Source organism: Myxocyprinus asiaticus, chromosome 37, assembly GCF_019703515.2.
Source record: "Myxocyprinus asiaticus isolate MX2 ecotype Aquarium Trade chromosome 37, UBuf_Myxa_2, whole genome shotgun sequence".
NCBI classification, from domain to species: domain Eukaryota; kingdom Metazoa; phylum Chordata; class Actinopteri; order Cypriniformes; family Catostomidae; genus Myxocyprinus; species Myxocyprinus asiaticus.
In genome coordinates, this window is record NC_059380.1 from 17,132,476 (window position 1) to 17,147,438 (window position 14,963).

At 36.2% G+C, this 14,963-nt stretch overlaps 1 protein-coding gene across 2 annotated transcripts; it reads left to right on the forward strand.

Annotated features, from left to right (window-relative positions):
* The first annotated feature begins 1,211 nt into the window (after positions 1-1,211).
* Positions 1,212-8,627, forward strand: LOC127428371 (keratin, type I cytoskeletal 47 kDa-like). Of its 2 annotated transcripts, XM_051676714.1 has the most exons (9): positions 1,212-1,528; positions 2,285-2,413; positions 2,745-2,827; positions 3,011-3,167; positions 3,326-3,487; positions 4,027-4,152; positions 5,729-5,949; positions 7,978-8,057; positions 8,243-8,627. In XM_051676714.1, exons 1-9 carry the CDS (start codon positions 1,244-1,246, stop codon positions 8,347-8,349), a joined length of 1,350 nt encoding a protein of 449 aa, XP_051532674.1. In that variant the 5' UTR covers positions 1,212-1,243; the 3' UTR covers positions 8,350-8,627. The 2 variants fall into 2 exon arrangements, with proteins under 2 accessions (XP_051532674.1, XP_051532676.1); XM_051676716.1 differs by lacking the exon at positions 2,745-2,827 and having other exon boundaries at positions 3,069-3,167.
* The last annotated feature ends 6,336 nt before the right edge of the window (positions 8,628-14,963 follow it).

Here is a 14,963-nt window from a genome sequence, read left to right on the forward strand (position 1 = left end):
TGCATTCCATCCCTTAGTTATTAAGAAAAAGGTATGTTTGTGAGAGATTTGGGGTAGGCCTATCTAAAAACATAAAAAAACATTGACTGAAATATTTCCAAAGAATGGATGGTGTCGCATGCCATTTATAGTCTATACAAGTTTTGACAGCTAAAATCAGAATGGTCTGACAACATGATTCATTAACATTTCCTATGAAGCTCTCCCATGCATGCATGTTAAAAAAAAAAAAAAAAGACATTTACATATAGCCTATTTCCCCTTTAAATCTTTGCACCAGACAATGATTTGGCAGACAAGTTTACTAAAGAGGAAGGGCTGTTATTCACTTCGTTCTGACACATGACAGAGTGTCATCTGAAAAGTCCATTAATTATGAGTGGTGTTAATGGTTATTGTTCAGGTACAGGACATTTGGATTTATGGCATCCATTTTGCTTGCTGCCAACCAAGCAACAGATGTTAATGCTGAGTTAATGCTTTCATTTGGGTCTGAAATCAACAAACAACTGGCAATTCACTGAAAAGCCCATTAATAATGAGTGGTGTTGATGGTTATTGTTCAGGTACAGGACATTTGGTTTTGTGGTTTTACCAAGCTTGAGCAAGTTGAATGTTTTTCATATTATTACTAATGGCAAAGCAAAGCTGTTGAATGCTGTGATGAAAATACAAAGTAAACATACATCTGAGAAAGAGAACATGCTTGTCAGGTAGGCAAAAATTATCTAATGCATAATGGGTCACAGCCAGGTTATTGCTGTTTCTCTGAGAAAATGGGTTTAGGAGTTATTCAATAAATAAAACCCTCATGTTGCATTAGATTAGTGCAACCGTATGCAAAGAAGAAGAAAAAACATTTAACTAAATATTTTTTACAGAGACTCATTTTTTTTTTTTTTTTAACTGGCAGCTGCCCAAAACAAACAATATCAGCTCATACAATTGCAAACAGTTATGGTGCAATCTTCCTGAAGCTACTAATCATTTTACATTGTTTTTTGGGTGGTTAAGTGTGTGACAGTAGGTTTTGTAAGTCAGTGGGTTTAATCTGCACGTAGGCACATGCAGGTCTTCTCTCGCATTTATTCAGTGGAATTTGAAATTTGATGCGATGTGGGAAGCAACAAATGATTTTTTTTACATATTGTTAAAGCCTATATAAGACTTAGAATTACCTTAGATGTTTAACTTTAAAACTGAGGGACATCCTGATTCAACAGTCTTCTCACCTTGACAAACCATGTCAGTCATTCGCAGCAGTAAGACCTTTAGCACACAAAGTGCATTCGGGTCATCTAGCCTGGGTTCCTCTGCTGGAATGGTCATTAATGGATTGGGGAGTTCAGGTGTCTCTTTGTCTTTTGCTGGACAGAAGTATGGAAGCTCAGGGGGCAATGGTGTCCGCATCTCCAGATCTATGTCCACTTCGTCCTTGGTGATGCCTGCTTACGAGGTCACACTGTATGCCAATGAGAAACAGACAATGCAGAATCTTAATGACCGCCTGGCATCTTATTTGGAGCGGGTAATATATTCTACTGTTTAATCTACCACAACAAAGAACAAGTACCTAAAAAACAATTTGTGTGTAGAGCACAAAGTTAGTCTTAATTTAATATAATTTTCAATTTTTTGTTTTATTTTCATTGAATCCTAATGAATGTTTTTTTTTTTTTTACTGTAAAACACATTAGTAAAATATGTTAAGTATATTTTGAGTATAACTGCAATTAATTTTTAGCTACTGTATGTGTATAAAGTCCCTGTTTCATTCTTTAACATTTTTTATATATTCATTCAACTGTTTTACTTCAAAAATGTTTGCAAAATTCTTACCAGCATGCTGAAAATCATGACAATACAGAAATCACAGATATTTTTATATAGAATTATATTCTTCATCTATGACAAATGCATCAATTAATAATTAAATTTAAAAAAGTTTTTTATGGTTTTCTTAATTTTTGCCTTCAAATTGTATCTCGATGGATGTTTCTTGACATACACAGTCGTATTTTAGAGACATGTAGATTATGCAGTAAAATTGCGATACATTTGGGTTTGGAAAAAGTGTAATGGAAAATGTTCTTATTTCTTAAGAATTACCAATAAACAATCATCATGATTTTACTCAAAAGTGTTCAAGGCTAATTTAAAAGAAATATATAAACCTTGCAAAATTACTCTAAGACCTAAATCTCAGAAATAATGAAGATGTAGATCTGAAAATAAATAAAGAATTGTGCACGCCTGCCCATATCTAAAGCTGCATGTGTTTTAGGTGCGCACTTTGGAGCACGCCAACATGAAACTGGAGCTACAAATTAAGGAGTTTCATGACAACAAGAACCCACTGAAGAGCAAAGACATGAGCGGTTATTTTGTAACCATCTCAGAGCTTTGTACACAGGTACAGTTGTGCTGCTGTCATTTACATGAAGCAGGACACACCCCTGAAATGACTGAAATGTCTTGATGTATTCTCCCCACTGCCTCACCTTATGCCATTACAACATATTTTGTGTTTCAAATACCAGATAACACAAACACAAATGGTCAATCCTGTTTATGAGCACTGACCTGAACACTGCTTTTAAACCTGAAATCTGGTTTAAGAGAACTGAGTAACTTTTCATGCATGCATATGATATATCATGCTAATTTGAAGGGTAACAGCTGAACTTTTACTGGCAGCATAAAAGCTCAAGATTAATCAAACATTTCCCATTTGTCCTTGAAAGATTCATCACTGTATAGTGCAGAACGCTGATCTCCGTCTAAAGCTGGACAATACCAGGATTGCAGCTGATAATTTCCAGATAAAGTGCGTGATGTGTTCACTTACCAATACGTACACATTTTCAAATCAGAGGATATGATATACTATTATATCTTACAAATTTAAAATTGTGTTAACTTTTACAAAACATTTAATTTACAATGCTGGCTGAAAGTCCTAAAATGCCATTATTACATACAATCCTTTCTTGCCCCATGGCTGTGGCAGGTATGAAACTGAGATGAACTTGCATATGGTTGTGGATGCAGATTTGTTGCGATTACAGGGGGTAATTGGAGAGATTAAACTTTCTGTTGGAGACTTGGAGAACCAGCTCACTGGACTGAAGGATGAGCTGCTGTACATCAAGAAGAACCATGAAGAGGTCACACTACCATTTCGTTTTTTATTTAACACTCCATCCATCCATCCATCCATTCATTCATTCATGTTCTCTGTTAATAGAAACAAAACACCCACACAAACAATTCAAGCAATCAATGATTTTGTCTAACAAATGTTTCTAACAAAACTTTTCCACAGAACCTGCATTTGTTGCGTGAACAGCAATCTGGCTCGGTTAACGTGGAGATCGACTGCACAGCTCGATCAGACCTTGACAAGGAGCTGCAGGAGATGAGAGCTCAGTATGAGACCCTTATTGAAAAAAAACGCAGGGAGGCTGAAGAATGGTTCCACAGCAAGGTAAGCCAGTATGACAAGTTCATTGCTTCCTGTAAAGGAAACAAAACGCCAGAACCTGTTGCATTTTCTCAAAGCTCTGTGGTGAGAGGAAGGTTAACATTTCGTAAAGGTCAGCAGATGTCACAATGTAAAGTGATTTAAATGTAATTAATTTTCTCTGACATTTGAAGTAAATCCCCTGACAATGAAAGGGATGCTTTATAACATGCATTACAATACACCACATTAACAAAAGGAACTATGTGATTGTATTCAGGTAATCATTAAAAGCCTTTTGTGCTCTGCTGTCAAAACTGTCAAGTATTTTGTTTTGACTGGCTTAGACAATTGTAAGGGCAGAATAGCATTTAATCTATCAGAATGTCCCAAGCTTGAGACAGTTTATCAGATTGTACAGCAATAGACCAGTTTGCAGACAGCAGGTAATAATCTAAATACTCTGGTTAAAGTGGTCTGTTCACAGTTTCTGATTGGGCAAAGCTGCCTGCGATTGCCATCTTTCATGGAACTCTCTTTGCTTATTGGTTGTTGTTTTTTAGGCAGAGGTTTTGCAGACTCAAGTGACCACCAGCTGCACTGAAATCAAGACATCTCAAACCGAACTTACTGATCTCAAGAGAACATTCCAGAGCCTCGAGATAGAACTACAAGGGCTTCTCAAAATGGTACAGCCTTGACCTGTCTCTGTCTGACCCCTCATCTTTCTCAGAGAGTAGCAACCTGGACATTTCTGTTTACTTTTCATTGACATCTCCGAGAGAAATGTGTGTAAAATGAACACTCATGTTAACACAATTACTTATTCCTTAAAAACGTTGTTTACCCAGTATTAAAGGGATAGATCACCCAAAAATGAAAATTCTCTCATCATTTACTTACCCTCATGCCATCCCAGATGTGTATGACTTTCTTTTTCTGTAGAGCACAAATGAAGATTTTTAGAAGAATATTTCAGCTCTGTAGGTCTATGCAATGCAATTGATTGGGTTCCAAAATTTTTATGCTCCGAAAAGCACAAAAAGGCATCATAAAAGTAAACTCCAGTGGTAAAATCATATCTTCAGAAGTTATATAATTGGTGTGGGTGAAAAACAGATCAATACTTATGTCCTTTTTTTTTTAATAGAAATTCTTCTCCCTGCTCAGTAGGGGGCGATATATATGAAGAATGTGAACCACAAAAAACATAAGAAGAAAAATGAAAGTGAAAGTTAAAGTGGAGATTGACTCAGCAGGGTGGAGAATTTATAGTAAAAAAGGACTTAAATATTGATCTGTTTCACACCCACACCTATCATTTCGCTTCAGGAGACTTTTATGCTGAGTTATGTGATTTTTGAAGCTTCAAAATTTTGGCACCCATTCACTTGATTTGTATGGACCAAAAGAGCTGAGAAATACTTCTAAAAATCTTCATTTGAGTTCAGCAGAAGAAAGAAATTCATAGACATCTGGGATGGCATTAGGGTGAGTAAATGATTAGAAAATTTTCAATTTTGGGAGAACTATCCCTTTAAATCAGTATTGGTGGTGCTTAGACCAATTATGTTCAAAAAAATTAAGTCTTAAATAGCTGAAATAGCTTCTGTACTTAAAAGGATGGTTCACTCCAAAATGAAAATTCTGCCATCATTTATGTCATCCTACATTCACTTTCATTGTATGGAAAAACAATGCAATAAAATTGAAAGGTGACTGAGCCTAACATTGTGCCTAACATTTCCTTTTGTGCCATGGAGGAAAAATGATGACAGAATTTTCATTCTTGGTAGAACTGTCTCTGTAACATGAACTACTACAGTGGTTCTCAACTGGTTTTGCTTCAGGACCTAGATTTTACACTGGATGTAAAGTGGCGACCCAACACAGTGCCAGAATTGTTTATAATCAAAAAGTAAACAGGTACTTTATGTCCTTACAATCAAACATTGAAATGTGTTAATATTTTTGTATGCCCGATAATATGGAAAATGATTAACATAACCTAGGCTGAATTTAGTTTATTAATTAACAACAGCAGAAGTGTGATACCAGCCCATAGAGCAAACACTGGGCCAAACATTGTATTAGAATTAGCTTTATTACCAAGTGACAAACAAATTTGCGCCAAAATACCATACAGTTGGATGCACAGCCTTTGACATCAGCAAAATACATGTGCATCAACACCCTTGACTTTATTTGCACTGAAGTATTTCCTCTCCTTACTATTTCATATTCTCAATTTCTCATTTTCCACAGAAGCATCAGCTGGAGCAAAGTGTGACTGATGTGGGCTTGTGCTATGCGGCCCAGCTGAGTCAGCTGCAGTTGCGCATAGACTACCTAGAGGAGGAGCTACAGAAACTCAATGCCAACATGCAGTATCAGGCCTCAGAGTACCAGCTGCTGCTGGACATCAAGATGAGGCTGGAAATGGAGATCGCTGAATACAGGAGGCTGCTGGATGGAGAAGCGCGAGCGTATGTAGGATTTAGATGTTTAAATTTTTTCTCTGTTCAGGTGTTGGTGTTCAAGGGGTAGTTCACCTGAAATTGAAAATTCTGTCATCATTTATTCACTCATTCACATATTCTTCAAAACCCGAATGACTTACTTTCTTTCTTGAAACAGAAAATGTTAGGCAGAATGTTAGGCCTCAGTCAACATTTACACTGTATGGAATAAAGATGCAATTAAGTGAATGGTGATTGAGGCCTAACATTCTGCTGTAGGGCTTTACTGGTTGTTTAGATCAGTGTTACTATCAGAAATAACTAGTAATTATTTCTTTAGTTATTAATTAATAATTAAATTAATTAATTGAATCTAACTCATTAAAACCTCATATGGGGCTCCAGTAAATGTAGTGTGCTATGTTTAGGAGCAAGTTTGGTTATTAGCAATAATTAATAATTATCAAAGATAATTATTAATTATTAAAATCAATAGAACATTGATGAGAATCAATGTTAGCTTTTTTTAATCCTTTAAATCTACAATTATCAAAGATAATCGTTAATTGTTAACATCGATGAAACATTAATTAAAATTAACACTAGCTTATTGAGCATTCAAATTCAACAATCATCAAAGATAATTATCAATTATCAAAAATCAATAGAATATTAATAAGGATTAACATTGACGGGGCACCACCCTGGAATCAGGGACTAATAACCAGATAGTAAAACAGTCTCAATATTAGATTGTTTTCTTAGGAAAATCGACATCTGAAGAATATCGATTTTCGGGGAAAAGAAAACAATGAATGAAGGTTTGTGTGTGTGTGTGTGTGTGTGGTTAGTACGAGAGAGAGAAGTGACGGCCCTAAAGCCGATTTCACGATCGTGGGAGAGAAAGCAGCTGTTTAGTTCATCGCTCAGAGATGTGGTGGACGGCTCGTAAACAGTCCCGCGTACTTTGACTCTTTAATGGATGAACTCAGTTTACCTGTCTCACCCGCGATGGCGAAATTGCACAACAGTCCAATTTGGTTGGACCAGAATACAGCAAAACAAAATCGTGATAATTAATACCCTGAGTATTAATAATGAACGGACATGGCGGTCCGTAAACTGTACAAGCAAAAACCTTGAAACACAAGAATAGCACACTATAATATTCTATCTCTGCCCAGACGTAAACCTCTTACTTGAATCGCATGAGGACACAGGTAGAATGTGTTTTCCTCCGTCCTTTAACTCTGACCCGGTTCCTTGAGGCTCAGGTGATGACGGGAGACCGTTTCCTCGCTCTGTCTGCGGGTGGTACGGCTGTTGATTCTCGGCGGGCTGGCGGAGAACTCAGAAATGTCGACTTGATTGAAGATGGAAGAGAAATCTTTAATCTCTTCACTTCTGTAGGCAAACGGATGAAGATGTGAATTGCTCGGCGGTCTCCTTCGGATCCGTTAGAGTGTTCGGTGGAACACAGAGTAATCTCAACTCGTCCAGCGAGATTGAGATTGTATGGCTACAGTTTCAAGTCGGACGTTACTTCCTTGTGCCACGAGGTTGCACCTGAAAGCAGCGATAAACTACGTCTATATTCGGTAAACAAAGTCGCTGGAAGCAAATCCCCGAAAGCATTTCAGAGGTATTTCAACTCCTGATGATGTCATGTTTGAGGGACGTTCTATTGTGTGCCTCATCCAATAGGAGTTGAGGGTTCAATCCTTTAGTGAGCAAGGCTTCATGGGATTTGCAGTCTGTTTTGGACTCCCTTTGTTTGATTTTGGCTCGATTTTTATCAGTATAATTTACGACTTGGAATGTGGGGGCTTGAGTTAGGTTTTTACGACTGTGTTAGGCCTGCCTTTGTCTTCTATCTGAATACATGAGGCCCAACACTGCCTGACATCTCCTTTTGTATTCCACAAAAGAATGAACAACATCATGATGGTGGGTAAATGATGACAGTATTTTCATTTTTGCATGAACAATTGCTTTAATGTATTTGGTTAGTTACTGTATCTGTGATGAGACAGGGTTTGTCATTGTGTTGTGTAGGACTGTCATAAACACGTCTGAATCTTCAGTGACTTCAACAGAGACAGTGACCAAAACAGTGGAGATAAAGGAAGAGGAAGGTGTGTAAAATGAAAAGTCATTCTTTTTGCTGACCCCATCGCTCAGCCTTCTGTAGTCTTTTTTTGTCTATTCATCTATCTATCTATCCATCCATCAGTCCCTCCATTTCAATCAATGACCCAACAAATGTGGATTAGAGATGAATGGAATCTGTAAGACAAATCTGTCTGCTTAACTCTTGCAGAGCATAACCCTCATGTCCAGCGCAGAGTGAAGGTCATTGTGGAGGAGCTTGTGGATGGTCAAGTCGTGTCCACTTCTGTTGATGAGAAACTCCAAGAAGTCAACTAAGAAGATAATCCAACAACAAAACACATGCAAAGATGTTTTTTAGGCTATTCAATGGCTTTTCAGCTATTTTTTACAGTAAAACATAATGCACAAAGTAATTCATGAAATAGCAAAAATGTATAAATATCAAGGTAACATATATAAATATCAAACCATTATTTTATATAAATATCAAACCATTGTTTTAGCCAACAGACTGGCTAGTGTTATTAATAAGTTGTATACATTTCCAACATATACAGATGTGATGACAACTTACCCAATAAAAAAACGTGACAACCTGCCTCAAGTTGACTTATTATATTTATGAAAAATAGCAACCCTTGTCCTATACAGTTCAGTTTTTCAGTTAAAATCTACCTCTTAAGCTGATGTAATTTTTTTTATGTTCAAATTCTTTATTCCTGCTTTATATGCATAGTCAGCTATAAGTAAGACAGCTGTAGGTTGACTCCACTTAGCAGTGCCACACATTGCTCTGTGGTGCTATCAAAACATTCTTCTGTTTGTTTGAGTGGCCTGTCCAGCCTGACACAGCTGCATTGGCTCAACAAATGGCGTGAATTTGGGGCGGAACTGTTTTTACAACCAATAGAAGATGGCGTGAGAGTTCTGGAATCTGTTTGAAAACGGTGATTATTTTTACAATTCCATTTAGTGATTATAGTAGCAGAAATTAAACACTTCAGCTTTCATTATATAATTATTGTCACAATACGAAGTAGAGAGGCGACGACTCAAGCGCAAACATTTCAAAAGGACTTTATTAAGCTTTAAAAATAAGGGGGCATGGCCTGGACGTGAGACAGGAGAGCACATGGCAAACAAATCTGACAAAAGCCATGTGCTCAAACAAAAAATGGGACAAGACAAAGGAGCGTATGGCAAGAGAACCAAACCGAAGCCATGAGCTCACAAAGACGAGACATGGAGCATGAGTGTCCAGATCCTGAAACAAAACTGAACAAGACTGAAGAGACAGGATCCAGACACCATGCTCTCTGAACATGAAAACACAGATAGACAGAAGAGTGCACGACAATGAAATAACACCCGAAGCCGTGCGCTCACAAAGAGACACAGAACATGGGTGTCAGGATCCTGTCACCACAATAAACACGACTGACAAAGAGACAGGATCTTGACAGTTATAGGGCCATTACTGAGGCTTATCTTGCCGTAGTGTATGCCAGTGTGGTTTTATTGTGGTCACTTGTTTACCCAACAGCTATAGCAAAAATATGACAATGTTGGAAATTTTGTTTCGAGGATAGAAGTACCAAAGATTTTTAATGTTTTACTGATTTTTGAGATAATGGACAAAACATGTCTTACATACAAAAGTCATCTTTATGTTCAAATCAAGAAATTCATAATAATAAATATTCTGGAAAAGTAAATGCGTATACATTTATTACTAATATTTTAAAAGAATTTCATAAGAAATTTTTTAAATGCTTGGAAGCACATGTAAATTAACCCATCCTCAGCAAGCGGTCACAATGTTAAACTGCCAAATAAAGTGTTTAAAAATGCAATAAATTCATAAATATAAATATCAAATGAAAAGTAGGGATCTGTAAGATATCAAACAATACATAAAGTACACTTTAAATAATATTTTCCATAAAAAACTGTCTATCAAAGTTGTACAACACATCATTCAGATGGATATATATATTTTCAATTTTGTCATTTTCAGAATAGTTTAAAAAGATTTTTTTTTATAGAATGTATTTTAACACTTAACTCCTTTACTGAACACTATTATTAGAAAATTAAAGACTTTACACTCTTGTTGGATGGATCAAATTAAATAGAATACTTTTTAGTGTGTCTGATGGAGTTTACACAAATGACAGTAAGATGTAAGCTATGAAGTGAATAAATGTCAATTTTCAGAAAAAAGTTTTTGTTTTGTTTTCTCCCCAATTTGGAATGCCCAATTCTCTAAGTCCTCTTGGTGGTGTAGTGACTCACCTCAATCCGGGTGGTGGAGGATGAATCTCAGCTGTCTCCACGTCTGAGACTGTCAATCTGCACATCTTATCATGTGGTTTGTTGAGCGCATTACCGTGGAGACATAGCACGTGTGGAGGCTTCACACTATTCTCCACGGCATCCACGCATAACTCACCACACACCCCACCGAGAGTGAGAACCACATTATAGTGACCACGAGGAGGTTACCCCATGTGACTCTACCCTCCCTAGCAACCAGGCCAATCTGGTTTCTTAGGAGACCTGGCTGGAGTCACTCAGCATGCCCTGGATTTGAACTCGCAACCCCAGGGGTGGTAGTCAGCGTCTTTACTCTCTGAGCTACCCAGGCCCCCAGTGGGCATTCAAAGGATGCCAGGGGGTGCAGAAAGCAATTTAGCAGATGGGGGACATCAGGTTACAAATGGGGCGCGTATATCAATCATGTTAATCAAATCTATTGTCAAGTTCCTATTTGCATTAAAAATGTTATCTAGACTCCATTATCAAAATCAGAATCAGAATCAGAATCAGCTTTATTGCCAAGTATGCTTACACATACAAGGAATTTGTCTTGGTGACAGGAGCTTCCAGAGTACAGCAATACAAAAACAGCAGCATGATATAGATAATAATAAAAAATAAAACTAATTATACACATACGTACAGACACACACATACATACATACACACATACACATGGGTAGTGCAAATCTAATACAATCTGTTATGTACAGTGCAAATACAAATCTGTTATGTACAGTGCAAATGTTTTTTTGTTTTTTTGTTTTTTTTTCAGAGGAATGAAATGGCAGAAGAGGTTCGATGTGTTGGATAAATATAAAAAAAGACTAAACTGTGTATTGCACATAGTTATTGCTCAAAGGGGCAGTTTTAACTGTTCATGAGATGGATAGCCTGAGGGAAAAAACTGTTCCTGTGCCTGACGGTTCTGGTGCTCAGAGCTCTGAAGCGTCGGCCAGAAGGCAACAGTTCAAAAAGGTAGTGGGCAGGGTGAGTGGGGTCCAGAGTGATTTTTCCAGGCTTTTTCCTCACTCTGGAAGTGTATAGTTCTTGAAGGGGGGGGGGCAACCAATAATACTCTCAGCAGTCTGAACTGTCCTTTGTAGTCTTCTGATGTCTGATTTCATAGCTGCACCAAACCAGACAGTTATTGAAGTGCAGAGGACAGACTCAATGACTGCTGAGTAAAACTGTATCAGCAGCGCCTTACTATACAGGTTGTACCGTGGTTCATCTGATTCTGAAGTCTAGCGACGCATCTGAAGTATCTGGTTTAGCAGCGTCAGATAGACAGGCAAAGTCACAACCTCCGCTAATGCACCTGTATGACTCTGTAGGTGGATATGGCTCAATGGACAGAGCAGCGTGAGTGAAAAGCAGGTGCGTTTTTACTCACAGACCGGTCTCGAGTTCTTAAATGCACACTCTGATCATTGCAGCGCTGCGAGAACTAGTGAGAAGCACAAAAACCATTTGAATTCGGCACAGAATTCTACATGACCACCCTTGAATTTATTATAGCAAAACTAACTGTACTTTAGGCAGGAATAGATTCATAATACATATTACCATATCACTACTTCAACTCTGTTAAATATGTCATAGGCTACATTAGGAGAGTGAGGGAATATAATACATTTTTGCTACAACTTTTAAATGTTTATATTTTGTATTGATTGTATTTATATGTGTTTAGAGTAGGCCTACTGAATTTAAAAACATTTTTTTTTAGATGAAATAGAAATGCATAAATCCTAAAATAAAAATAGGCTAAAATATTTTTGAGTGTAAGAAAATATAACTGATTTTGTTTGCCTTCAGAAATTCCAAGAGGTGACTCATTTGAACCAAAAAGAACCTGATGAAAGGATTTCTAACTCAGTCACACTGTTAGAATAATTTAGACACATAAATTAGGTACTTTTTATAAATATTATAGATGACCTTACTGTTGTTGATACCAGTAAATGTACATCTACATCCAACTCAAAATCAATGCTGTAATGTAGAATGAGCATTTCAGTGTGTGACAAAATATGCAATATTATTGGACTTTTCACTTATTTTTGAAATATAATAACAATACCACTTTTATTATTAGTTTCTGTCTTCACATTTTCATTTTATTGGCCCCAGATATAGCCCTCCATCTGCTTAAATTTAAGAAACGCAAGGTTTGGTCTTACATTCATGATGCGTAAGCCTGCTGGATTTATTAACAAAACTTTAAAATTATGCAATGCATCGAGCAAATTAAGCAAATAATACAAATATTATTATACAAATACCACTGCCTTACATGGTTCGTTAGGTGAGACCTTTGTCTAAACATATATCCATTTAAAATTAATTTAGTATTAAAAAATAAAAACTCTGATTTGAATAATGTCCTTTATCTCAAGAATCTGTTTATTTCGTAAATAAATAAAAATTAAAATGATAAATTAGGTATTGTAAATCAACACTAAATAAATAAATAAATAAAAATTACTAGCAAGATTTTCCAAATTGTTATTTCTCAAGTTTTTCTTTTTGGTATAATATTAAGTAAAATGTACTTGACTTCATGACATATTAATTGGTTAAACTAAGTGAGTAAATATAACTTACATATTTCAGTTCATACAGAAAATTGTTATTTACAAATCTGATTATGTACATGGAACTTAAACTTAGTATCATTTAAATGAACATTCTATTAGAACATTTCAAATTTTGTACATTCCTTATAAGCACATTTAGATGCCTTCCACAAGAAAGCTTATTGCATGCTATGTAGTGAAGTGTATTTTTATGTTTTTTTTTATGTACTTTATTTCAGTTATTTATTTATTTTTCCTATACCTGTAATTCTTGTCTTTATGACTCAGTGGGTGTATTCACATTGTCGGACCTTATTGAACATAAGGTAACCTTCATTATATTAACATAAAACCTTCTGTTCTTCAATAATAATAACAATAATAATAAATAAAATTATAAAAAATCCACAGTTTTAGCACAATGTGTGGACTTTTCAGACGACCCCTTACTCACCGTTTGAAAAATTTCCAACTTGTATCAAACTACGTTTCCATCCAAGGTTTTTATTTTTTTGCGACAAAAGGTGTAGGGCATCAAACAGTTTAGTCACATGACAGAATTTACCCAAATAGTTAGCCTGTGTTAATCATGACCACAAGGTATAAATCCATGAAAGCCAATTTATTGTACATGAAACATTACTCGCACTGTTATGGATTGGTCTTAACGGCACACCTGCACAGATCCGATGCTGCAGACACATGCGTCATGACACTTCCAGGAGTGCCAACACAAATATCTCGTATCATGCACATCGACAAATGCACGGAGAACAAATGAATGGCCACTCTTTGCGATTAATTTAATCACGGTAGCCATCCGTTTATTTATTAAAGTTGCTTTTCAACACCATTCAAAATAATAGACGGCAGTCATGGAATTAGCCCACAATACAAAAAACATTTCATTTCTGTGCACACAGTGGTTTTAAATTAAAAATAAATACACAATACTAGAAGACAAGCATCAGTGTGTTTTTTGGAACACTAACATATAGCCCAATTCTATAAAATTATTATTTAGCTTACTTTTGAAAAAATGCTGGCAAAATTACCTGTATAAAAAAAATAAATTACCAAATAAATAAAGCATTAAATTAAAAATAAATTACCAAATGAAAAAATTATATTGTTAGGCCTATATACTTGCCTTTTCTTTGCACAAAAATAAATTAGCTTTACCCTGTTCTGTAGATGAAAAAAGTCGGCTGAATGACATTCTCAGTATGTTCTACACTTTTTCAAGACTATAAACTATCAGAACTATTTGTCCAATGCAAATAGAGTTCACTTTCAGAAAACCAGCTTTTGAACATTTGAAAACTTTTAAATATTTTAAATCTAACCCTCTTTACCTCGGATCGCATTTGCTGAGCTTCTTCAGAAAATGTAAATTGCATTATGACGCTAAAATAAATGTTAGATGATAATCAAGTTCAGTTGGTCGTTAAAAGTTGTGGGACAAATATACAGGACATAATGCAACTGTGATGGCAATGCTTTAGATTAGATGATTGTTCAAAATAGCCTATTGAATATCAGGAATGTATCATATGTAAACCCTGATTTTACACCGCATACATTTTTCTTTAATAGCTGTGCACACAGTATATACACATCGATGGATGGTCCTTATACTAAGACCGAAAGTTTCCCCACTACTTGGTGCAGGTTGCCAGCTTGAACAGGACCATGAGTCATGACGATTCGCTTTCGGGTCGAAACCGGTGGCAACCTGCGATAGGAGCAACATCAGGACAAATATTACAGTCCTATCAGAAGGACATCAGCTCCCCTTTTATTTCCAATTCCTCGTCTTCTGATTTCATTTATTTGTGAAATTAAAATGACAGTAAGCTGGCTAATTTCAATAAATCGTCTCAATACTCTCCCCATTTGACCAAAACTTCGGGAGAAAAAAATTAGGGACATCTAGGAGGAAAAGTAACTCAGTTAGCGATAAACACACATTTCTGGATGGAAACAGCTTAAGAGCAGATTTATTTTGCGATAAACCAAAACGTATGC

What these genes read in the sequence shown, in the direction of transcription:
- LOC127428371 (XM_051676714.1), top strand. Translation starts at nt 1,244, where the DNA reads ATGTCAGTCATTCGCAGCAGTAAGACCTTTAGCACACAAAGTGCATTC. An exon ending in TGGCATCTTATTTGGAGCGG is followed by an intron (nt 1,529 to 2,284) that starts GTAATATATTCT and finishes CATGTGTTTTAG; the next exon opens with GTGCGCACTTTGGAGCACGC. An exon ending in AAGAATGGTTCCACAGCAAG is followed by an intron (nt 3,488 to 4,026) that starts GTAAGCCAGTAT and finishes GTTGTTTTTTAG; the next exon opens with GCAGAGGTTTTGCAGACTCA.